This window comes from Zeus faber, assembly GCF_960531495.2.
Source record: "Zeus faber genome assembly, chromosome: 2".
Classification (NCBI taxonomy): domain Eukaryota; kingdom Metazoa; phylum Chordata; class Actinopteri; order Zeiformes; family Zeidae; genus Zeus; species Zeus faber.
This window is the reverse complement of record NC_137189.1, coordinates 39,688,757-39,711,069: the sequence shown is the minus strand read 5'-3', so window position 1 is coordinate 39,711,069 and position 22,313 is coordinate 39,688,757. Positions and strand designations below refer to the sequence as shown.

The following is a 22,313-nucleotide window of genomic DNA, read 5'->3' as shown; positions in this document are numbered from 1 at the left end:
ATGTTAATGAAGAGTGCGACTCCCCCTCCTTTGCGCTTGCCGCTTAACTTAGGCGCAGTAACCGCTGCTGCAGAGCTGGCCATGCTGGCCGTACAAGCCCTGTATTCCGTCGGTAGCGATGGGAGACGTGAACTCGCTGGCAGACAAGACCGACGGGCTGGCTGCGCCGGTGAGGAACCGGAAGATCTACAGGGAGCGCCGTTTACCGTTTCACAGAAACGTGGCTCACCGGCAGCACTCCGGACGCTGAAGTGGATTTACCGGGATTCACTACGGTGAGAGCGGACAGGAACGTTCCTCTGGTATGGGGCAAACATTGTTGGCGTGCCCCGTTGTTCGGCGTGATAGCAGCCGTTCCCTTGAATAAATCAAGGATTCTGCCACCGTCTTGCAGATAAGAAAAAGCCAAGGTCGAGCCGAGTCCCCAGCGTTCTGGTCGGAGTCCCGAGTCCCGAGTTTGAGACACCAAAGTTGAGTCAGAGTAAAGCGCAAGTCGAGTCCCCATTACCTGTCCGATTACTCGGACAGGCACTTCTTTTGGAGACGTACAATGCTTCATGCCGTATTGTTTAATCAGATAGAGTGTTCACCTGTGGAGGTATGACAAAGGATATGGGAACCCATTCTGAGGGCTTAAAGCCCCTTTGATAAAACAAGATATTACAAATATAGTCGTACACTCAACAGTTTCAAGAGCTTGGGCTACTTCTCATTCCTTAAACACACACAAGGCACTAAAAATATTGTATCCACGTGCGGTGAAAGAAATACTGGATGCACGGCTGTGATCCATCCCCCCCCCCCAATCTTAGCTGTGACCAACTTATTCCTAATTCATACTCCTAGTCTGCGGGTGAATTTTTTCTTTCTTTACACATGCAACTTGATTTGATAACAAGCATAAATAATTTGCCGCCATTGAATTCCCTTCAAACTCCATCGTGGCCTTATTTATTGGTCCCTCAGACCCCATAGGTGTAACGCATCAGAGTCTATACGGCTATGCAAAAAAAGCATGTGGCCCCATGTTTGAAATGTCAGTGTTGGGAGGAGATGTTTCCTGGAGGGTGGGGTGAAATGGTCAAAATCTTATTGCGCTGTTTCCTCACTGCCTCTGTGGTCAGAACAGACGTCATGATATTTCAAAGAATTACCCCCGGGGCCCTTCAAGAGGTTCTGGTAGAGGGGCGGGGGGCGTTATCTCTCCGACAATAGCATGTATGCTAAATCTTATCTAACAATAAAAATGTTCTCAGATTGGGCTCCCGGGGACAAAATCAGATCAAACGTGGCCTGCGCTGCGTACCAAATTGAGGATCCTTGACATGAACAGGGTTGAGAAGCAGTGAAATAGGGATTACTTTTGGGATTATAGGTAAGGGCGACAGGCTCGCCAAGTAAGGATTTCATTACTTAGTGCAGTTATTTTAAACCTGTGGGCCATGGTCACCGGGAAAACTAAGATGTTTATGAATCTATTTCCATTTTACAAAACAAATGAAAAAATATATTCTCATGATTTTTTTTTTCCTAATTTTTCTAAAAAGCTTTTCTCGAAGACTTTCTCTTCAAAAAAAAATGTACCACCACTTCCGTGTTGTGGGCTTGAAAAAGTTGCTGACCGCTTGCCAGTATGCATGTGCATCGACTGGAAAAGTGAATATTTTATGAATGTATTGTAACATAATAACATCATACTCCAGGAGACAATTCAATATTTTCATTTTCATGACTATGACCATGAAAAAGGGTGAGACCACATTGATATGGAGGTTAGCCCTACCCTTTGGGTTAATTGCTGCAGTATTGCAATCTTACAAATCCAAGAATACAATATATTATATAGTATATACTGTATATTATATGCACAATATAACAGCAATACAATTCTAAAGCACATGTTTTTATCTCTTAACCTGTTTGTACATGCGTAAAACACAAAATCAGAAAAACACTCAGATTATACATTCAAATGAAGTCGAATCCTTTAATACTAGGCACTCTTTCAAGGGGGAAATATGAGATGAGGAATATGTGGGAGAGGACCTCAAGGAAGAGAAGGTGGGCAAGGAAAAGGAAAAAGGAAAGGAAAAGTACCATGTGGAGCTTTAATTTTGCCCACGATGTTTGGGCGGTATCGTGAAATCCAACAATGGTTTGGGGTGGATCAGCCACGTTGCCAGAGTGATTGCGCTCGGGGAATGGTATTTCTGACATTTGTCTGGCAGATAAAAACCACCATCAGATACGAGGAAGAGAAGGTCAGAGTCCCCCTGCCATCAGATAGCGGTGGTTTGGTGCGTCGCGTTTGATGGCTTCCTACTGCTCCTCTCCGCCGCTCGCGGTGGTGGACGGGGGGGGGGGGGGTGGACAGGAAATAAGTGGAGACAACAAGGAAGAATAAAACAAACCGGTGAATCTGACCCCACAGGCGGCAAACAATCACCATCAAGCCGTGATTCACTCTAAAAATAAATATACTGTACCCACACACGTGTGTTATGACACAAAAACAAGCGCGGGCGACCTTTCGCTGAGCAGTGAGGGGTTGAGCACCTTGCTCAAGGTCACCCCAAGCGTGTGTGCGTGCGATCGGTTCCTGGCAAGCACACGGTTAAACGGTGGTGACTGCGGGGGCCTTTACACAACAATTATACACTTGATATTTTTCAGGGACTCCAGTTCAGAGTTTGGCAGTCTGGCAGGCAACTCTTTGATTCAATTTACTTTTAAATGATCTTTATTTATTTTGCATTGTTTGCGGTTGGCGGCCGGGTTCTGCAGCTCACCGCTCCGACGCGTCCTCTTAAAGATGGCGCTTCTGCAGACGTTCTGATCCAGTTCAAAGATGTTCTCAGGAGCCTCGATGAGTGTGGTGTCTATTACAAAAATGTGGGAACTCTACTTTTTTTCTATATCGGGCGGGTATAGAAAGGGCTGTGTGCCAGATATCCCCGCATTGTAACAAAGACGACACTAATTAATATTAAACAGATGGAGCTCCCTATTGCGTCGGCAGCATTTCGTGGCCGTAAAGAAAGCCGCTATGAGACTCTCTGGTCACTGGAACATTCCTCCGCTTTCCCGCGCGGATCACATATTTTATGCACGGCAACATATATGATTTAGGAAGTAGATAATACATAATGCATTATAGATTAGAGATAATACAAGGAGTCATATATTTCATCTCCCAGCTTCGTTTTGGCCCGTGCATGTTTGCAAATTCAGTGTGAAGTTAAATGAAAAGGTGCTTCTAACGTTCCACAGTGGCAACTAATCAATCAAACATGCTAATGTAATGCACTTCACACTTCTTATATAAGAATCGTTTTTTTAATACACGTTGCAAAAACTGTCCCAGGCTCAAGGGGGAGGGAAAATGAATCAAAGTCAGTAATAAGCCTCTTTAATTTTGTTTTCAAAGGGCTTAAAATTCAGCTGTGATTTACCGCAGTGAGAAAGTTAATTTGAATGCAGGATAAAAAAAAGCCGCACTGCCAGTTGAGGCAAATATTGCTGAACTTTCCAACACTTTGCAGTATCTATATACGCATGGTCATCCAAACAGGAAATGATGCCGCCGAGGTAGCTGCCGACCTGCTTTAATTTCATTTAAAATTCCATTATGACAAAAAAAAAAAAAAAGTATAACCAATGTAGACAATTAGGGTCGTCAATCAATACTCTATTTCTAAATGAAACATCTTAAATCAAAGCCCTCCCTCAAATAGTAAAAGAAGTCTGAGGTGAATTCATGAACCAGATAAGGGTCCACTCACTGCAACATGTTCCTTCCTAAAACACTATGCATTAATCACATCCGCTTGCAGCACCGTTGTGGGCTTAATCATAAACGATGGCAGTTACATCCTGTAATGCAAAAATGAAATATTCAAAGAGTTTCCACACCCAAATTGAAAGATACCTCCGCCTAGGATTTGGTTGTGTGGCCTTTTAGTTGATTGGTTTCGTATGTGTTTAAAGGACAGGTTTGGAATATTTAAACCCAGACCTTATTAAAATATTGGTTCCCATCGTTTATAACTGTTCGTAGCACAGCCTTGCTGAACATTTTAAAGTCGAGAAACTTTGCTGCAACTTCTCGCTTTGCTTTTAATGCAATTCAAACAAGGCAAACTTTTACGGATAAAAAAAAAAAAAAAAAAAAAAAAGCTTTAAATATGCTTTTCCAAAATGGAAAGCTTCGGACACATCCGGGCCAATGCAAGAATAGGCTAGAAACAGGAAATTGTGCCGCTTCCTCCGAGCAACCTACTGTAACCTACGTTACGCTTTGAATGTACTACACCAACTCCAAAAGCAAATTTTTAATCAAACGTGATGTTATTCTTATTTGAGACATGTTCAAAAAAAAACTACTATGACACAATTTCCCATTTTCAAAAAGCTTTTTTTGTTGTTTTCAAGCTTAAAACGTTTGCCCCGTTGGACTGCGCCGCAGCATAGCGGGAAGCTGCGGCGGAGAACAGCTGTCAACGATAGGAAGCAACTTTTTTAACACCGCCCGGGCTGTACAAACGGAGAACCTATCTTCTCAGCGAGGAGGGGGAACAACTGTTGCGTCGTGTGCCAGATTTGCCACTGGAACGTGCATCTGAACCCGAAAGAAGCGAAAGCAGCAACCACTCAGCACGTAATCCACTCCCCGCAACGGGCAGCGGGCAAAGAAAAATCACTATTTGGCAACAGAGCCAATAGGGCTCTGGTTAAATCGGGGTAAACTGCAAACACCTGATCAAACACCAGATTGCAGATAGCTCTTCACTTCACTAACTATATGGGTGTTGCTGAAAACCACGCCACAAGGACCCAACCGCACGAGAGCCGGTGCCGAGTCAAGCGCCAGCGTCCGGGGAGTCGTCCGCGGCCCCGCGCGCGATATCTGGATGTTTGATGTCGTTCCGCTCGTGCGAAAGAACAACTCGCCGTCTGCAGAAGACTGATCGACACCAGCTCGTGGTTCGGGCGGGGTTGTCGCGGCGCGCCATTTCTTCCCCGAAAAAGCCGAACTGAAAAGAACAAGCCTTCGAGGACTCACCACACTGAGAAAACGGTTTAAAGGTGTCGTCGGGGTTATATGGTGGGATTCTATATCTAATTGAGGGAGTCGGGACGTGCCACAATTTTGCAAACGGTCATTTATCCGCCGGCATTTATTGCTGCTTTTCAAAACATTTTCTTTTTGAGGATATCCTCGCCACGGTGCCCGGTCCTTCTGTATTTGTGTACAACAGATAAGCGGCGGCACAGATAGGGTGAAGCCCAGACAATAAACCCCATTCATCACTCGGACACGGCCCCTCCTGGCACACCGACTCCTCTACCTGGCCGCCCCAAACAACCTTCGGACGGGGCTGTCTATTTAGATACCGTTTCAAACGAGGGTAAACACCATCAATAACCTCCACTGTTGACTTGGCGAAAACCCCCTGCGAAACGGACGCCCGAGCGGCTCTCGGAACCCGGCGCGGGAACCCAGTGAGTCCACACAACGCCGCTGGGTGTCCGTCCCCCGGCGTGAGCTTCTCCGGGGCCCCCGATTGACGTCACCTTTCGTCAGGCGTCGTGCGCAACACCTCCAAATGGACTCCCCTTAAAATATTCATACCCATATACCTTATTGCCTTGCGATTCCTCGTTGGTGTTGTTATTCCAACGGTGCGGCCCGCGCACCGGATGATTCCTGCCAGGAAACCTTTAACACAAACACCATCCATACAGGATACATCATCCATAATGCCTGGCAGCCTGCGCCGTCCCCGCCGCTCCTTAGTCTGGTGCCTCTCATTGGCTCTGACAGCTGGGCTGGATCAACCGGACAGGACGCGGCTGGGGCTGAATGACAGAGCGTTCCAGACGGCCCATTCTGACTGTCACTTCCCAGAGAGATCACCGGCCGCTCCTGCCCGCGAATACTAATGCGCTCAACATGGCGGCGGCCGGGACGGGAGTGGTGCGGGTGGGAATGTATTCTCGACCCCGCATCCCCAAATGTGGCTGTCTAGTTCAGCGGATGGCTGACGTTGGTGGTGGAAAATGAAACATTCTTTTAATTATCATCCAATATTTTTTAGATATAGTTTTCCTGAGACAATCTCCGGGTTTTTACTTTGTATTTTTAGGTTTATGTGCAGTGGCTGTAAAACACTGAAATAGGATGAGTAAATCTATAATCAAACGTACTCTTCCCACACAGTTCATTAACTGCCTGAATAAAATGTGTATATATTTATATTTTTACTGAAAAAAGTTGAGTTTAGTTCTCACTGAATCTTAATATTACACTGTAGAAAGGGTGACAGTTCCATGTTCGGGGCCACGGTACGGGACGGTCGCTGCCTGCGGAGCTGTCCATGGTTCTGGGGTTGGATGCCGTCTATTTTGACCATGTTATCCTTATTCCCTATGTCTTTTATTTATTTATATTTATATAATTTGAGTTTAATAGTTTGCGTTATTATTGCGTAATAGTGCGTTTTGAAAACCACCATGGACTGCTGCCCGTTCCGCTACCTACAGATGCCGTGGCGGTAATAAGAATTATAAAAAAATAATGTCAAAATATCATTTCCAGATCACTGGAAAGCCTGGGCCTGACACCCCTAATAAGTGCGCTTCAATTGCGCCAGCTCTCCGAAGACGATCAGGCAGCTCTGCCTTTTTTGCCTTTTCCTTTGCTCTCATGCGGTTACCACCAGGTCCTCTACAGCTGGGAGCCCCTCGGAGACGGAGCGCCGTGCGGAAAAAAAGTCGACGACTTCTGATTTTGCATTCCAAACGGGAAACGAAAACGATGGAATGATACACGGATGTTCCTGTCTATTTACGCGCCTGTGTCCCAAGTTTCAACGCGCGTCGCGTCACGCCGGTGGAGGGGCCGAAATGAGCGCGTCCACCCGGGTGTCCTGTTCACATCAGAGCCGATCGGAGTTGGAGCCCATTAAAACCCGTGTTTATTGCAGGGTCATTGCACCCGGGACTGAGACCCGGGTTTTTCCTTTCCCAACGGTGACAAATGCCGGACGTTAGCCGGTGTCTTTTGTGCAGTGGGAACGTCTTTTCTGTTATCTGCGCTGGTTTAGCGACCGCAAAAGCCGCGCATTCGCTTCCTGAATTCGCCCCCCTCAGTGTATCTCCTCATAGCGGAGACATGTTCACCTCAGGGTACGCGTAACGGAGTTCCTCTGACAGGTTGTCCGAAAAAAGGGCCGGCATCTATTCCAGGCCCTTTATTTGTCCCTCAAGGACTCATAGAAAAAAAAAATAATAATAATTTGAAATATTCTGTATTTACATAAAAAAATAAGAATCATAGAAATAGGCATACAAATATTTTTATATATACAATTGTACTGGTACATAGCCTAATCTAGTATTTAACACAACTTAAATGCAAGTACAGCGTGCGCAAGTCCAATTAGCTTGATGCTAATACACAACAAAGAAGTCCACATTTTCCAAAGCTCTGTAGAGGCACAAACTTGACAAGTCGCTTCACTCTGCTGGGCCGCAAAACTTGAACTACGGCAACTGGCGACGGACAATCTCACAATTTGAAACCAAAAGCCATTTAACAGTTCATGGCAGCCCGCCAGGCGGCGACTCCGCTCGCCAACGCCTCGTACGCGGCCGACGGACGCCGGGGGGGAGAAAAGGCGGCGCCGCCCCCGCTGGACAGCAGGAGCGACAGACACCTTGAGAAATCTCAAGCACTGCGTTGGCGACGGACCGTCACAGTCACATCCGACGGGAGGAGCAGCTGTGGGTGGCAATAAATGACTTTCGAGTATACAGTATTACTTCCTTTGACAAGTGCGATCAAGACTTGTTTGGAGTAGCTGGACTGAATATGACAAGACAATTCATTGGAGACTCAGATATTAGACCCAGCGGGACGGATCACAGTCATTCCAGTGTTGAACAGACAAACAAACAAAGTTTTTCCTGATCTGTTTGGGTGGGGGTCAAAATGTAATATTGTAAGATATAAGATTCTTATATTGGGCGGAACAATTGTGTACGAGGTGCAACTGTGGCCAGGACATAATGTTTGTGTGTGTGTGTGTGTGTGTGTGTGTGTGTGTGTGTGTGTGTGTGTGTGTGTGTGTGTGTGTGTGTGTGTGTGTGTGTGTGTGTGTGTGTGTGTGTGTGTGTGTGTGTGTGTGTGTGTGTGTGTGTGTGTGCGCGCTGGACAGCCTCATCAAGAATTCAGACACAGAGACTAAATACACATGCCTGTTTGGATTGCCATTTAGAATGAAGCGGGAAATCACACACACACACACACACACACACACACACACACACACACACACACACACACACACACACACACACACACACACACACACACACACACACACACACACACACACACACACACACACACACACAGAGGTTCTCCGTCTCCCCTGTCCGCCGGCGTGGCAGGACATGGGATGAAAGCCATTAACAGCAGGGAAGATGGAGTCGGAGGTGGGACATCCTTCACCCCCTGGAAACTGGATTCTTAGCCGCACCGCTACATTTGTCCCGTCTCTGACACCGTAGTCCGCGCTCCGCCCCGGGGACGATCGATACGAGGCCCGGGCTTTGATTCCTCACCTAGCTCTGCCTGGCGTCCCCATTTATTTAATTTTTTTTTTTCGTTGACGCGAGTTTCGTTTATTTATGTCACCCATGGTTTCATCAGCACAAACCAACCACAGTCCAGAGAAAAGCCGTTGCCCAACAGTTGGAAGCAGAGGTGACGACACTTAAATAAATGGATAAATTGGTCATTACAAATGACACATGTCATAAACGAATGGAAATTGATTTCATTGTTGACTGTGTTTAAACTGCGTCAACTTTCGGGGCACTGCCCTGCTGGGCTGGGGGATATAATGTTGTGATATGAGAGCCCTATGCCATGTGCTGTCAAATGGTAAACAACAGTAGTTAAAAATTATATATATATATATATATGTTTATATATGCTAATGGGAATTTGACAGACACCTGTGGGAGGGAGTTGTGATTAAAATACCACGGATGTCCTGCCACTGTGTAATTGTGTACTTTCAGCTGCTGTACCGTAAATCCCTCTCCACTGCAGATGTTTTAGCTCGGTGTCCAACAGCGGTCCTCGTGGCTCCAACATCTTCCACAGCTGAGCGATGACCTTAATTTGACACGCGGTGCTGCGCATCTCCCCTCCACTTTCATACTGTACGTTGCAGGAGTGTGCGTACACGTGCGCGTGTGTGTGTGTGTGTGTGTACGTGTGTGTGTGTGTGTGTGTGTGTGTGTGTGTGTGTGTGTGTGCGCGTGTGTGTCTGAAAATGTCTAAAAATATGTACTCAATCAAAAGTATTCTTATGGTTATGCTCCATAAAACTGTGTGTAAATAAACAAACTCTCAAAATAACTCGGATAAGAGAAAACAATTTTGCACAGTCGCTGAAGTAGGCGACACGTTACTTTCAAGTCAATCTTCGATAGAATTGCTCCTCAGAGCACCAGTGTTCAATTTGCGTGGTTTCATGCTCAAATGACAATTTTCTATGCTTTAACCAACATCGTGTGTCTCTGTGTGTGTGTGTGTGTGTGCGTGAAGTCCATTTCTACACTGATCCAGATAAATTTGAATACGACTCCATCTTGATTTTGTCCCGTGATAATCGCTCTTAAATTCCAATTCCCCCGGAAAACGTTGGAAAAAGGCATTTGGCGGAAGTGTGAAGCAAACAACCGGATGGACATTCTGTCCGGGAACTGCGGTTTGAAGACGTTTTGAGAAATCAACAGCATTGATATTTTGCTCCTCATAAAAACCATATCGCCCAAATGCAGAGTTTCCCAATTGTTAGTCTGCCACAGCACAATTTGGACAATGAGTTAATCCCGCGGCACACTAATAAGCTGTTAAACACTAAAAACGTCACATAAAACTGCACAGATCGTGCTTATTGTGATCGTGCTTATTATTATGGACTAATAGTAAGTGATGCACGACTCACAAGTCGAAGTTTGGAGGCACTGGCCACTGGCACTGGGAGAGAAATAATTACTGAGGTATTAATTAATAAATAAATACATAAATAAATACATTCAAGGTAAAAGAACATCTAGGTGTTTGCAATCCATAAATCCATAAATCATGAACTACGATTCACACGTTGAATTCCGATTCAACACTTTGCATCCCACCGAAATAAATGAACTTGAACAGAAGTACAGACTCTTTTGACTCTTGTTCGTCATTCCCAGGAAGTCCTCCCTCGCTCGTCGTGTGCCACACCGACTGAACTCTTTACTGAGTGACTCGTCAAGAAGCAGATCTCAAAAAACGATGAATGATGAATAACATTAATTTGCACGAGCTGCAATGCGGGAGCTAGTTTCCATCATTTATTTCGAGTGGAATATCAGTGGAATGATGATAAGCGACACGACTTGAACACGATTTGCAGAGGAGGTGAAGAAAAAAAATCGCCCCGCTCGGACCTCACTGTGGCATGTGCCCGGGTATGATATTCCGCTTGGTGAGCTGATGATTCATTTGTGCCCGCGTGATTCATTTGGTGCAAACGCCGAGAGCTCTAATTTCCTGGCTTCCTTCCTGCGCTGAAGCAACGGGAAAGAAAAAAAAAAAAAAAAAAAAAAGGGTGAGAATTCCTCAGGAAAGAGCGTCGCCAACCGCCTAATCCAAATGTAATGTGTTAACATATGCAAGCGCCGATCATCCATAGGACTCGTGTGCGACAAAGGAAAGATTTGGACGCAAGTGTTCTGAATTTAAATGAGTCACATAAATACAACCTCACACGCTGCCATGTGGGCGTGTGTGAGTGTGTGTGTGTGTGTGTGTGTGTGTGTGTGTGTGTGTGTGTGTGTGTGTGTGTGTGTGTGTGTGCTTGCGTGTGTGTGTCAAATTGGATAAATCTCTTTGTACATTTTCAGCCAATTGTCACCATTTGAGCAAAAAAGACAGCGGTATAATTATGTACAAACTGCATGGGGCGACCAGCATCGCCGTCGACAAACGTCTCCCTTCCGAACCACTACAATTCGTCTGACTGTAAACTCGTTTCAACGTGGGACGTTGTAAATCATTCCAATTCGGCGGCCGCGTCGGCTTTGGATCACAGCGGCCCTCTGCCTTACCCGTGCACACACACACACACACACACACACACACACACATATTCACACACATATGGACGCACGCATATTAAAGCATGTCCATACAAATACACTGAGCAATCCCAGTCTTTGGAGCGTGCCAGATGGAGCTCTATAATGAGCCAGCCATGATAAAACCCCCTTTATCAACAGGGTTAATTACTATGTTATTACTATGTTATTACCATGTTATTATTATGTTATTGCTATATTGCACGGCCATGGAATTGTGGCATTCACGTCTTAGCGGCAAGAGCGTAAAACACGTAGTAACGCATCCAAACATTTTCACCATTCTTTCCCCTTCCTTGGAGAAACCAAGGGAAAACATTATCTCTCCCACCATTTTCAGGAGGGCACGTGTGTTTGGGCTGATTTCTAAACTGTGAAACACAAAAAGCCGAACATCGGTATAAACAAAGCATCAAAACGGGATCTGAGAAGATGGCAGATGCGAGGCTCCTCGCCATCCCATCGCAGGATTGCTGGCAGTCGAGGCCCCCGGCTCGTGGGAATCACGCGCCTCACACCCGGGTGTTATTGCAGCTAATCACTGTATCATGTGTCTGTTTACGACAGTAATCTCTGGCTAATTCCCTGAACACCTCAAAACGGGGAGGGAAATGAGCTCCGGCGCTTTATTAACACCGACGTTCCAGAAAAGGAATCAATGAGGACGGTGTGATTAAAGGTCACCCATTAGGTAAATGTATGCGCAAGGCTGTATCAAACGCAGGGACTCGCCATTCTGTGACAGTGCCGAAAATGGGCCGAGAAGTCACACTGAGACACTGAGGAGTCACATTCATCCAATGCAAAATAAAGCCGAGGTCCCGGAGGTTTTTGACAACCGCGCTCGGTATTATTCCACGGAAGTGCCCATAATGGGCCCGCGGGGATCGAGGAGTGCTCGGCGTTCTGAACTTTTTCCCCGCTTTTTTTTTTTTTTTTTTTTTTTCCCCCCCTGTTCAATTTCTCCAATATAGGCAAATAAGTGCTGCCTCTTCTTTGGCTTCTGAGGGATCAACACTGGTGACAAAGAAACATCATTCATCCATTTCCAACCTCCATGAACCCCCCTTTCTTCCGTGACTGCACAATAACACAGAGCAGGCCGGGCCGCCATGAGGAGCGCTGCCAACGTCGCTGAATGGAGAATTGTTCAGTCGGCGATGCTATTTCCATTCACCCGCCCGGGTAAAGCCAGGCATGCAAATGGTTATACAGAGAAGCTGCCCTGTCTTCAACCGCCCAGCGGCGCATTCACTCGCGTATCTTTCACCGGTGGTGCAAATGCTTTCAATTATTTGTTCTGAAGTTTTAGAAAGAAAAGTTACACCATTTCGCTTCTGAATGACGGCTTACAATTTTCTTGGAAGTTTTTATTTATTTTTTTTTTTGTTTTTTTCCTCTTCGTCAATATGAGGCGATAAGTACAAAGACTGCCTGTTCATGGAAAATGTAGAGGTTTGTTGCTCTACAAAAATTGATCTCCCGTTTGTCTGACTATGAGTTGCCTGTACGTGAGTTAGAAATGCAGACATTCAATAGAGCCTGTTCATCAAACAACCGTCGGGCTCTGCGATTGGACGTTCGGTAAAGAAATCTGAAGATAGCGCCAGTTGATCCGCGGCAGACGCTTCTTCTGACAGACGAGCGACTGATGACAGGTTTGTTGTGTGAGCTACAGCCTTCTTCAGGGGAGGTCACTATAGCCGCGTTTCCACTGCAGCAACCAGGAAACTTTGGAGGAGCTTTCCACCGCAGGGGGCAGGGTCTAAATTAAGTTCCGGGGACAAAGAGCCCGGAACTTAATTGATTAAAATGTGCCTGCTCGGGGGGGTAGCACATTTCAAATGTCCAGGAACATTGGGGATGGGACTTGCAGCGCTGAACATTTCCAATCGGCCGAGTACTCGCAGCGTTTTCTTTTCACACACCATTTTTTTAAATCTGCACAATGTAGAGTTTGTCTTTTGCTCTAACAGCGTTCCATTTGTACAAAAAACGGAAAAAGACCCGTTTACTCTTTTTGATAATAAAAAATAGAAGAAAGTGAAGATTGACAGACTGCAGAATGACACTAAGATATATTATATGTTGTGTGTACAGTGTATATAGTATATATAGTGTATATAGTGTATATAGTATATGTAGTGTAAATAGTGTATATAGTATATATAGTGTTTATAGTGTATATAGTATATATTTGAATATAGTGTATATAGTATATATAGTGTACATAGTTTATAAAGTACATATAGTATAGAGTATATATAGTGTATATAGTATATATAGTGTATATAGTATATAAAGTGTATATAGTATACAGTATATATAGCGTGCAGTATATAGTGTATACAGTTTATATCGTGTATAATGTGTATATTGTATATATAGTGTATATAGTATATATAGTGTACAGTATATAGTATATATAGTGTATATAGTGTATAAAGTATATATAGTGTATACTGTTTATATTGTGTATATAGTGTATATAGTATATAAAGTGTATATAGTTTACATGGTGTACACTATATAGTGTGTATATAGTATACAGTATATATAGCGTGCAGTATATAGTGTATACAGTTTATATCGTGTATAATGTGTATATTGTATATATAGTGTATATAGTATATATAGTGTACAGTATATAGTATATATAGTGTATATAGTGTATAAAGTATATATAGTGTATACTGTTTATATTGTATATAGTGTATATAGTATATAAAGTGTATATAGTTTACATGGTGTACACTATATAGTGTAAATGGTGTATATAGTGTATACGGTATATATAGAGTATATAGTGTATACAGTTTATATAGCATATATAGTGTATATAGTATATATAGTGTACAGTATATCGTATATATAGTGTATACAGTGTATATAGTGTATATAGTATATCTAGTGTACAGTATATAGTATATACAGTATATAGTGTATATAGTGTATATAGTTGTATATAGTATATATAGTATATACAGTATAGTGTATATAGTATATATATTGTACAGTATATATAGTGTATATAGTATATATAGTATATACAGTATAGTGCATATTGTGTGTATATATATAGTGTACAGTATATTGTATATAGTATATATAGTATATACAGTATAGTGTATATAATATATATAGTTTACGGTATATAGTATATATATTGTGTATATGGTGTATATAGTATATATAGTATATACAGAATAGTGTATATAGTATATATAGTGTACAGTATATAGTATATATATATATTGTGTATATAGTGTATATAGTATATATAGTATATACAGTATAGTGTATATAGTGTATATAGTATATACAGTGTATATAGTATAGTATATATAGTGTATAGAGGGTGATGCACGGTGAGATGCTTGACGCTGAGACGCCGTGGTATTGTACACAGTGTACAATACAGACTGGTCAGAGGAGCTGGTCCTAAGTCCCAGCGCTGGTTGAACAGGTAGGTCCTTGAGGGAGGAGTACCTGTGTAGTGTGGCGAGTTAGATTTTGCCCTCCTACGCAGCAGAGCCCGGTTCGATGTTTCAAACTTGATGACAAAATGTTGTTTGTGAGAGTGAATTTTTTTTTTAAGAATAAAATTGATGAAGAGAGACAACCAAAGGGATATTCTACTTGATGACTTTGGTTGTCTTTCTTTATCCATTTTATTCTCCTTGTTGTTCCCACGCAAAGATGAACCTTTTAGCTCCTTGAAAAAAGTTCCCGCGATTAAAAGTTCCGGGGTACTTAGAGCGGAAACGCGGCTATTGACACTACTCAACTCTGCTCGACTTTCTAGTCCATAGACACAGACCTCGATCAAACTTCTGAAAGCAAAGTTTTCCTATGCCTTTGTATCCCAAATGTCTCGGTACTTCACAACTCTAGGAAAGAGAAAGAGCGATGGCTAGAGGACTTATGGCCCCACCGATTGCACCCTAATGGCTTATTGTCCCCTGGAGGAGAATAAAGAAATAATTTGGCAGGTTGAGCGAAGCAAAGAGACCTCGTGCTGTGCGCCGATGCTGCGCGGACCGAGGGCCGGCGCTCCCTTTTTGGGCCGGAGACGGGGACATTTCGTTAGAAATCTACAGGGACGTGACTTTGGGAAGCGGCTTAATTTGTATCCACGGGGTTCCAGGAACCCTTCTTCCACTCCCCCCGCCCCGTCCCCTCCTTTTCTACCGACACAGCGCCGAGACGTCAAGCGCGGAAGGGATGGAGGGCCATGAGGAACCCCCTGACCCCAAAGAAACCCCCTTCGCGGAGCCTCACCTTAGCCCTAACCCCTGACCCCAGAGAAACTATTTGTCACTCGACAGGCCTTCGAGGGGCCCCGTCCGTGCGGCGCCAACCTACCTCAGCACGCAGGAGTAGTGGCCGGCGTCTTCCAGCTCGGCCGGACGAAACCAGATGGCGTCCTCCTCCTTACTCATCCTGGTGCCGTCGAAGCTGATGGGCTCCTCAAAGTCACCGTGGCCCGTGCTCTTGTACCACATGAGGCTGAGTCCCGCGCTCTGCGCATGGGTGTAGTTGGCCCGTATGTATCCGTAGAATAAAGCGCATTTAATCCGCACGGGTTCCCCCAAGAGCACTTTGTACTTCAAGTAGTCCACCGACCAGTCTGTGCAGCCGTCCACTGAGAAGAAGGGAAAGGAAAAAAAAAACAGCGAAAGGGGAATTAGTCGTGGCAGGGATGGCCATGAACGTGTCTAAACGATACTTCAACAAATTGGCAAGGGCACTTTGTATCAGTGCGAAGCCTAACCCAGGTAAATAACTGTAATCTTCAAAATGGAATTTTTGGAACAGGGAGAGTAGAGACACACGATTTCAACACTGGCATTTCATTGTCCGTGACAGTGACAGGACGTGCGTTGCCAGCGCTGCTTGTACCACAGTCACGCCGGACGCCGTCGCAGTGCTGTCCTGCGATAGGCTGCCTCCTCCTTCACACAGCACCGCTGGATGGAGATCTCCACCCTATTACGACCCTCAATGTCAACATACTGTATAAATGCCAGAGGTTTATAGGATAATCAACGTTATCATGGTTTCAAGATGACATTTGACCAAAGTGCTTGGAGTTGAAAGAGCCCGTACAGGCCAGGGGTTTCCGTTTCTCCCGCCTCGTTTTGTTTTTTGGGGCTCAGAAAAGTGGGCGGAGTTCTGCTCGGCAACCACGGACCGCGCACGGCGGTCACGCCCGTTTAAATAGGTCAGTGGCCGTCACTCTGCGCTGTGGGGGCGGAGTCTAAGGAATCCAACCAATTAGGATTCTTACATCATGAACGCTCGGGATTGATGCTTCACCATATTTGCTCCCTCCTCAGACCAGCTCCGGTTGTCGCCGTCATTCGCTGAGACCATGGAAACGGCTGCTCCGAACCCTGATATTTCATGTTGTGGATTTCACTTGTGTTATTCGTTTGGCTTGATAATACTGTTTAAGATTGATAGTTGAGGGTGATGCTGATGCAAACACCCTCAAGCACTGAGCAAATGTCTTCAACACATGGAGAAACGATTTGATTGCTATGCATGAGGTAAATGTATGTAATGGCCACTGTCAATATCCATCTTACACGCATTTAAACTATAATTGGTATTACTGCTAATTAGTATTACTACTAATATTACTCTGGTGATATTATTCAGTGGTGCAAGTGGATAATATACCTCCTGTAATATTGCCTCGTTGTACATGCCAAGGCCAAGAATACACACATATCTGTTAAGGCCTCTAATAAAGCCCTCCGACTGTCCATCAAAATGAAAGGTTGAAAAATGAGTGCATTATTCATGCAGAGCAGACGAACACCTCTCTGGTTCTCAGACTCGTTTTGCATCTCTTTTTGGTGTATATATGACTAATATCTGACGCCGAATTTCAAATCGACCACTTCGACCCGGGAGAAGTCCACACATTATGGAAGAGACTTCCAGAGGAAAACCGAGACGGAGCGTGGTCGTGGAGTTGCTGATTGATATCCATGCATCATTCAGAGGGAGTCGTTTCAGCTGAGGTCAAGCAGGCTGATTTGAAAATAAAGTCAGCACTGTACAGTCGGGCTTGGGACTCGAAATTCTGCAATATTTGAATTTGCCAGCATAAAGATTGACAATTACGGCGCACTTCTCCGCCAAGAGAGTCGGGAGAGTTTTTAAACCGAACGCATCTTTTGGGTTGCTCAGTAGTTCTTTCGTCATCGATCACGTTATTGATCCGGCACTTCGTTAATCCCGGTGTGTAATGAGCATAGATGACGGATGCAGATGCAGAAGAGCGCTGTTTGTCCTCGCGATATATCTCCCTTGCAGTCCTTACGGATGTCCTCAAGGCCCAAAAAGCCACGACGGGTGCTTAGCAAGATCAATGTAAATACTCAAATGCAAATGCATACGTAGCACGTGCAAGATAGAGATCGTCTCCTCAGTCCTCACTGCGTCGCCCTGCCTTTATAAAAAAAAAAAAAAAAAAAACATCTGGCGTGCACAGCTGCCGCACACTCAACAGGATTCACTAATTGAGCCTCCATAAATGTTTTATTTACCAAAGAAACAACCGAGGCGCTAATCAGTGAGGAGCCATGTGCTGCGGCGTGGAGGAGAGGAGAAGGGAAGAATTGTGATGATTTGTGTATTAATAATGTGCTGCAAGGCGTCGCTTCTCGCCATGTTTTCCGCGGCATCGGCGCGACAACAGCGGCGGCGGACAACAGCGGCGTTTAAGCGGGGCGATAGCGGCGTGAGCGCGGTTGTTTGTCCCGCCGCGTGTCAGCAGCCTGGCAGCGAGTCTTCTCCCACTGCAGTTAAACCAGGCGCTGAGTCAGGTGGGCGGCCCCGGAGGCGGTGAACAGGTTTACTGGCCAGTCGCTACCTCTCCAGCAGGTTCCTAAACCATATATATGATATATGCCGCTTCCATTGTCGGTGGTGGGGTCCGCCTTCACGGACAAGAGTGCAACGATCAGGCACGGGAGGCAGCCACAGGGAATTTGGTAAACCGCCGTGCGTACAGTAGTTGTGGTCAGTAAACTATCGATATCGATGGATATTCACAAAAACAGTGAAACGTTTTTGAAAGTAATCGTCGACGCCTCACCAAAATAACAAATCAATGGACCTGGAGAGGGCATACTGTACTGACCGTCTCGGTGCGAAGAGCAAAAAAAATAAAACAACTGACCGTCTCATGGATTGCCATTTTAAAAGTAAACACATCATTTCCGCGTTGGACGTGTTTTCCACGACGTGCTCAAATGGCTCCGTAGCGCTTGGCATGGCATCAAACAACGACCGCAACCGCGACTGCCTCACTCAGCCTGTGACTTGACCGTTGTCATGGCAACAGACGCTCCGCTATCGTTCATCAACAACTGGCTAATTAATTTATGGACAATAATAACTTGATGGCTCAGTCGGGGCCTTAAAGCACGGCAACTTACTAATCCAACTGATAGTGATCCCTTATTATATGCCTCTATAATATTATCTCGATACCGTTTGCGTTTGTATGTGTATTGCATTGAACAGTACACCGCTATGCCACGTCACTTGAACAGCTGAAATGATCTCAGGATGTGGCAAAGTTTATCGATTCTCCAAAGTTGATCGATAATGTGCATGAAGAAACAAATGAGTAAACTCGAACTAATGCTTGTGAACAGGTGAATTAAAGTTACAACAATGGATATGTGAATTCAAATATTAGAGTCAGGTAGGAATGTAAACCTACCAATTAACCCAAGTTCATTGATAGGCAAGATTCTACAAAGCACATTTACTTTGGCCATATGCATGTATATTCTATCAAATTCTGACTCATAGACTTTGACTCATAGCCTCATAAGTATGGAACCCCATCATGAATAAAATCGTTCTACTTAACAGCAATGCTTACACGGGAAAAAACGACCTGATGCAAACTGAACGAAGCGCTGGCTGCTTACGAGATCAGCGACACCTGGTGCTTTTATCACCTTCCCCTTTCCCACAATGCTGTGCGGCTTCAAAACTAGAATACAACCTAAGTGTAGAGGGGGCGACAGGAAAAAAAAACAAAAAACCCAAAACAACTATCTGCTGTCTTAAAGGAATATTTAAGATTTTTGGAAATGCATCCCTGTTTTATCCAAAATCTGATGGCACCATTTTCACGGCTGCACCGCGGTGTTGTTGCCAGTGTTACATGCAAATGGGTGACCTGCCAAATTGTGTGATGCAATTTTTCCTGTGTGTTGACTTCTTATCTAAAAGATAAGAAACGAATAAACAAGAAAATTGATACTGTAAAACAAAGCACTTCACTGTTTTCAAAAGATAAATATTTTGATCGGACTTAATGAAAATGGCTTGCTCAAAACAATTATTTTAGAAATACATGAGATACGTAAATGTAGGTAACCTCTATAAATGATTATTTTCTTATCTTTGTAGTGTAGCACTCGTGCCATATAAAAGCAGCTTTTTTTCTCAAAACCACAAACAAAAAAAACAGTCATTTTCAGTGTCACACACAATTTGGCAGGTCACCCATTTGAGTGTAACACCCGTAAAACTTGGCCTGCGGCGCAGCAAGGAAGGAGGCGTCAGCAAACAGAATCTAGCAAAGAAAAAGCGGATGTAACTTTCCAAAATAACTCCTTGAATTTGCAAAGTCAGGCTGGTGTGGCGTCACGTTCGTTTTTCCTGAAACATGGAGGGAGTTTTTTTTTTTTTTTTTTTTTTTTTTACACTGAGCACAGATCGTAAATTTGTCCCCCATTGGATCCGTGGATTTTGTCTTCCATTACTTGCGTGGAACTCCTGATGATGATGGAGTGTCCGGTGTGGAGAAGAAGCTGGGCCGCTGCGAGAACAAAAACAATCTATCTACAATATGAGGGGTGAGTGTAAAACAGGGATGGACTTGAGTATATCGGAATTACTCTTTAAGGGGCAGAGTGTGTTGCATTGGAATTTCCTCTAAGTGTCCCCACTGCCCATATATACTGTATATGTGACATGACTTGAATGGAATTTCTCTGCAGCATGCGGAGATTGGTACGCTCGCTGTTGACACAACGAATGGAAACAAAAGGAAATGAACGCGGGAAGTAATGGCTGCTCGCAACCGAATCAGTGGCGTCGCCGGGGGGGGGGGGGTTGGACCGCAGCGGGTGACAGCGTCAGAGGGGCCGACGGGGGACGGCCATCCGGTGAAACGTGCGCGGTGAAGGGGTGAATAAGGAGTGCACCCATGAGCTACTACACCCGGTGACAACCAAGCCCTATCGACGTCACTGAACTGAACTGAGCGTATGCACGCTCACGTACGAGCGCTCCCAAGTCAAATTAACGTCCAATAAAAGAAGCATTCCAAACGGCCCTCACACTTCCCATCGATCGCTCATTATCGCACAAGGCCTTTTTTTTTTTTTTTTTTTGGTGTAACCGCAGATTAAATGACTGGTTGAAGTAATGAAATATTAAAACCAACCCCCAACCCCTTCTCTCCATTTTTTAACCACGGGCTCGGAGTTAATGAATATCTCATCGTCTCAAAGCGTCTCAGGTGTTTATCGGCGACTTCGCCGCCGGTTGGCGTGCGAGCTCGCTCCAGGACGTCTTATCGTCGCTTCTTCAAACCACCCTTTACAGACATTTTGAAAGAGGGTTATCCCTCACCGTGGTAAACCGGAGGAGGGCTATGCGTGTGGTCGGGGGGAGGGGGATTGGCGTTGATCTATTGGCGGGAAAGGAACGCGGTGCAAGGCCTAATTGAACCCAACATCAGACGTTTTCGTCGCCGTCGGAAGTGTGTCGACCGGGGATCTGGCCGATCTGCCGGGGCCGGCGTGAATAAACGGGGATAATTCATGCGTCGCGGAGTGCGACCGCGGTGGCGACAATTTCATTTGTTAGCTGGAAGGCGCTCGCCGCCGGTTGGGGCATCGCGGGAACAAATGTCCGCGCGCCGAGACTTAATGGAGCCGTGCCCAGTGAAACCAACCCGCGTCCAAATGTGGCGGTTAAAATGCATTGCCTGTTTTAACCAGACCATTAAACAACAGTTGGGTGTTTGTTTCCGTGTTAGATGAAGATGTTTATTTGTTTGTCTTAACTGTTAAAGGGCTACCATTGCTAACCACCGAATCAAAGCAAATACATCTGCACATCTATCTATGTCTGTCTGTCTGTCTGTCTATCTAGGTATCTATCTCAATTTAATGTATACTATATATCTGTATATACATGTACTGTATGTATATAGTATACAGTCCGTATTAATGTGTCTGTACCTATATATGTATCTACAGTATCTATATAAAATATGTATACAAATATACTGTATCTATAAACTGCATATATGTGTGTGCATATACATATGCATATAAAATATATGTTTAAAAATATGTATTGTAAATATATATATAAATATATATATAAATATATATATATATATATATATATATACACATATACAGTATATGCAGTGGAGCTGGTATCAGCTCATAAGGCTCTGATAAGGGGTCATGCTGTGCAGATTGATTCAAGGGAGAGGAAGCGGTTGCCTGGTTTCACTGAAGGATATGCCATTGTTATTCAATATGAACCGGGCGATAGTGGAAGATGATTGGTCAGGGCTGTAGAGATAGAGATAAACCGGCGCACACGCACACACACACGCACACACACACATACAGCCAGATACAGGAATAGAAACCCATACAAATGGACAACCCCATCGCGCGAGCGGTGAGAATTCTCGGCGGTGGAGTGACATTGACCTCCGTCCGCCCTCTCGAGAGGGGCGGTGTCACGGCGGGAGCAGGTCCGGGGTCCCCCCAAGGAACTTATCAACTTCACAGCTACGCTTGTCGGGGGGGACTGAGAAAAGAGAGAATGAGAGAGAGAGAGAGAGAGAGAGAGAGAGAGAGAGAGAGAGAGGGGGAGAGAGAGAGAGTGAGGTCTCCAAATCCTGACCTGCCATTTTCCACCTTGTGAAAGTGCTGCGGCAGCAGAGTGGGTCTCAATTAAGAGGAAAATGGCTCTGATGTGTGGGGAAGGTAACCCCTGTGCCACCCGCTGTGCCGCGCAAGATTACCTGCGTGATTGAAGCG

General features: G+C 44.8%; 1 protein-coding gene across 1 annotated transcript in view; it reads right to left on the bottom strand.

Annotated features, from left to right (window-relative positions):
* LOC307244801 (interleukin-1 receptor accessory protein-like 1) overlaps positions 1 to 22,313 on the bottom strand; it is a gene marked incomplete at both ends in the record, with an annotated part of 266,700 nt that overhangs the window by 168,401 nt on the left and 75,986 nt on the right. The window contains one exon of the mRNA XM_080020106.1: positions 15,568 to 15,847. Coding sequence (XP_079876232.1) covers positions 15,568 to 15,847 — 280 coding nt within the window. The remainder of the gene's footprint in view (positions 1 to 15,567; positions 15,848 to 22,313) is intronic.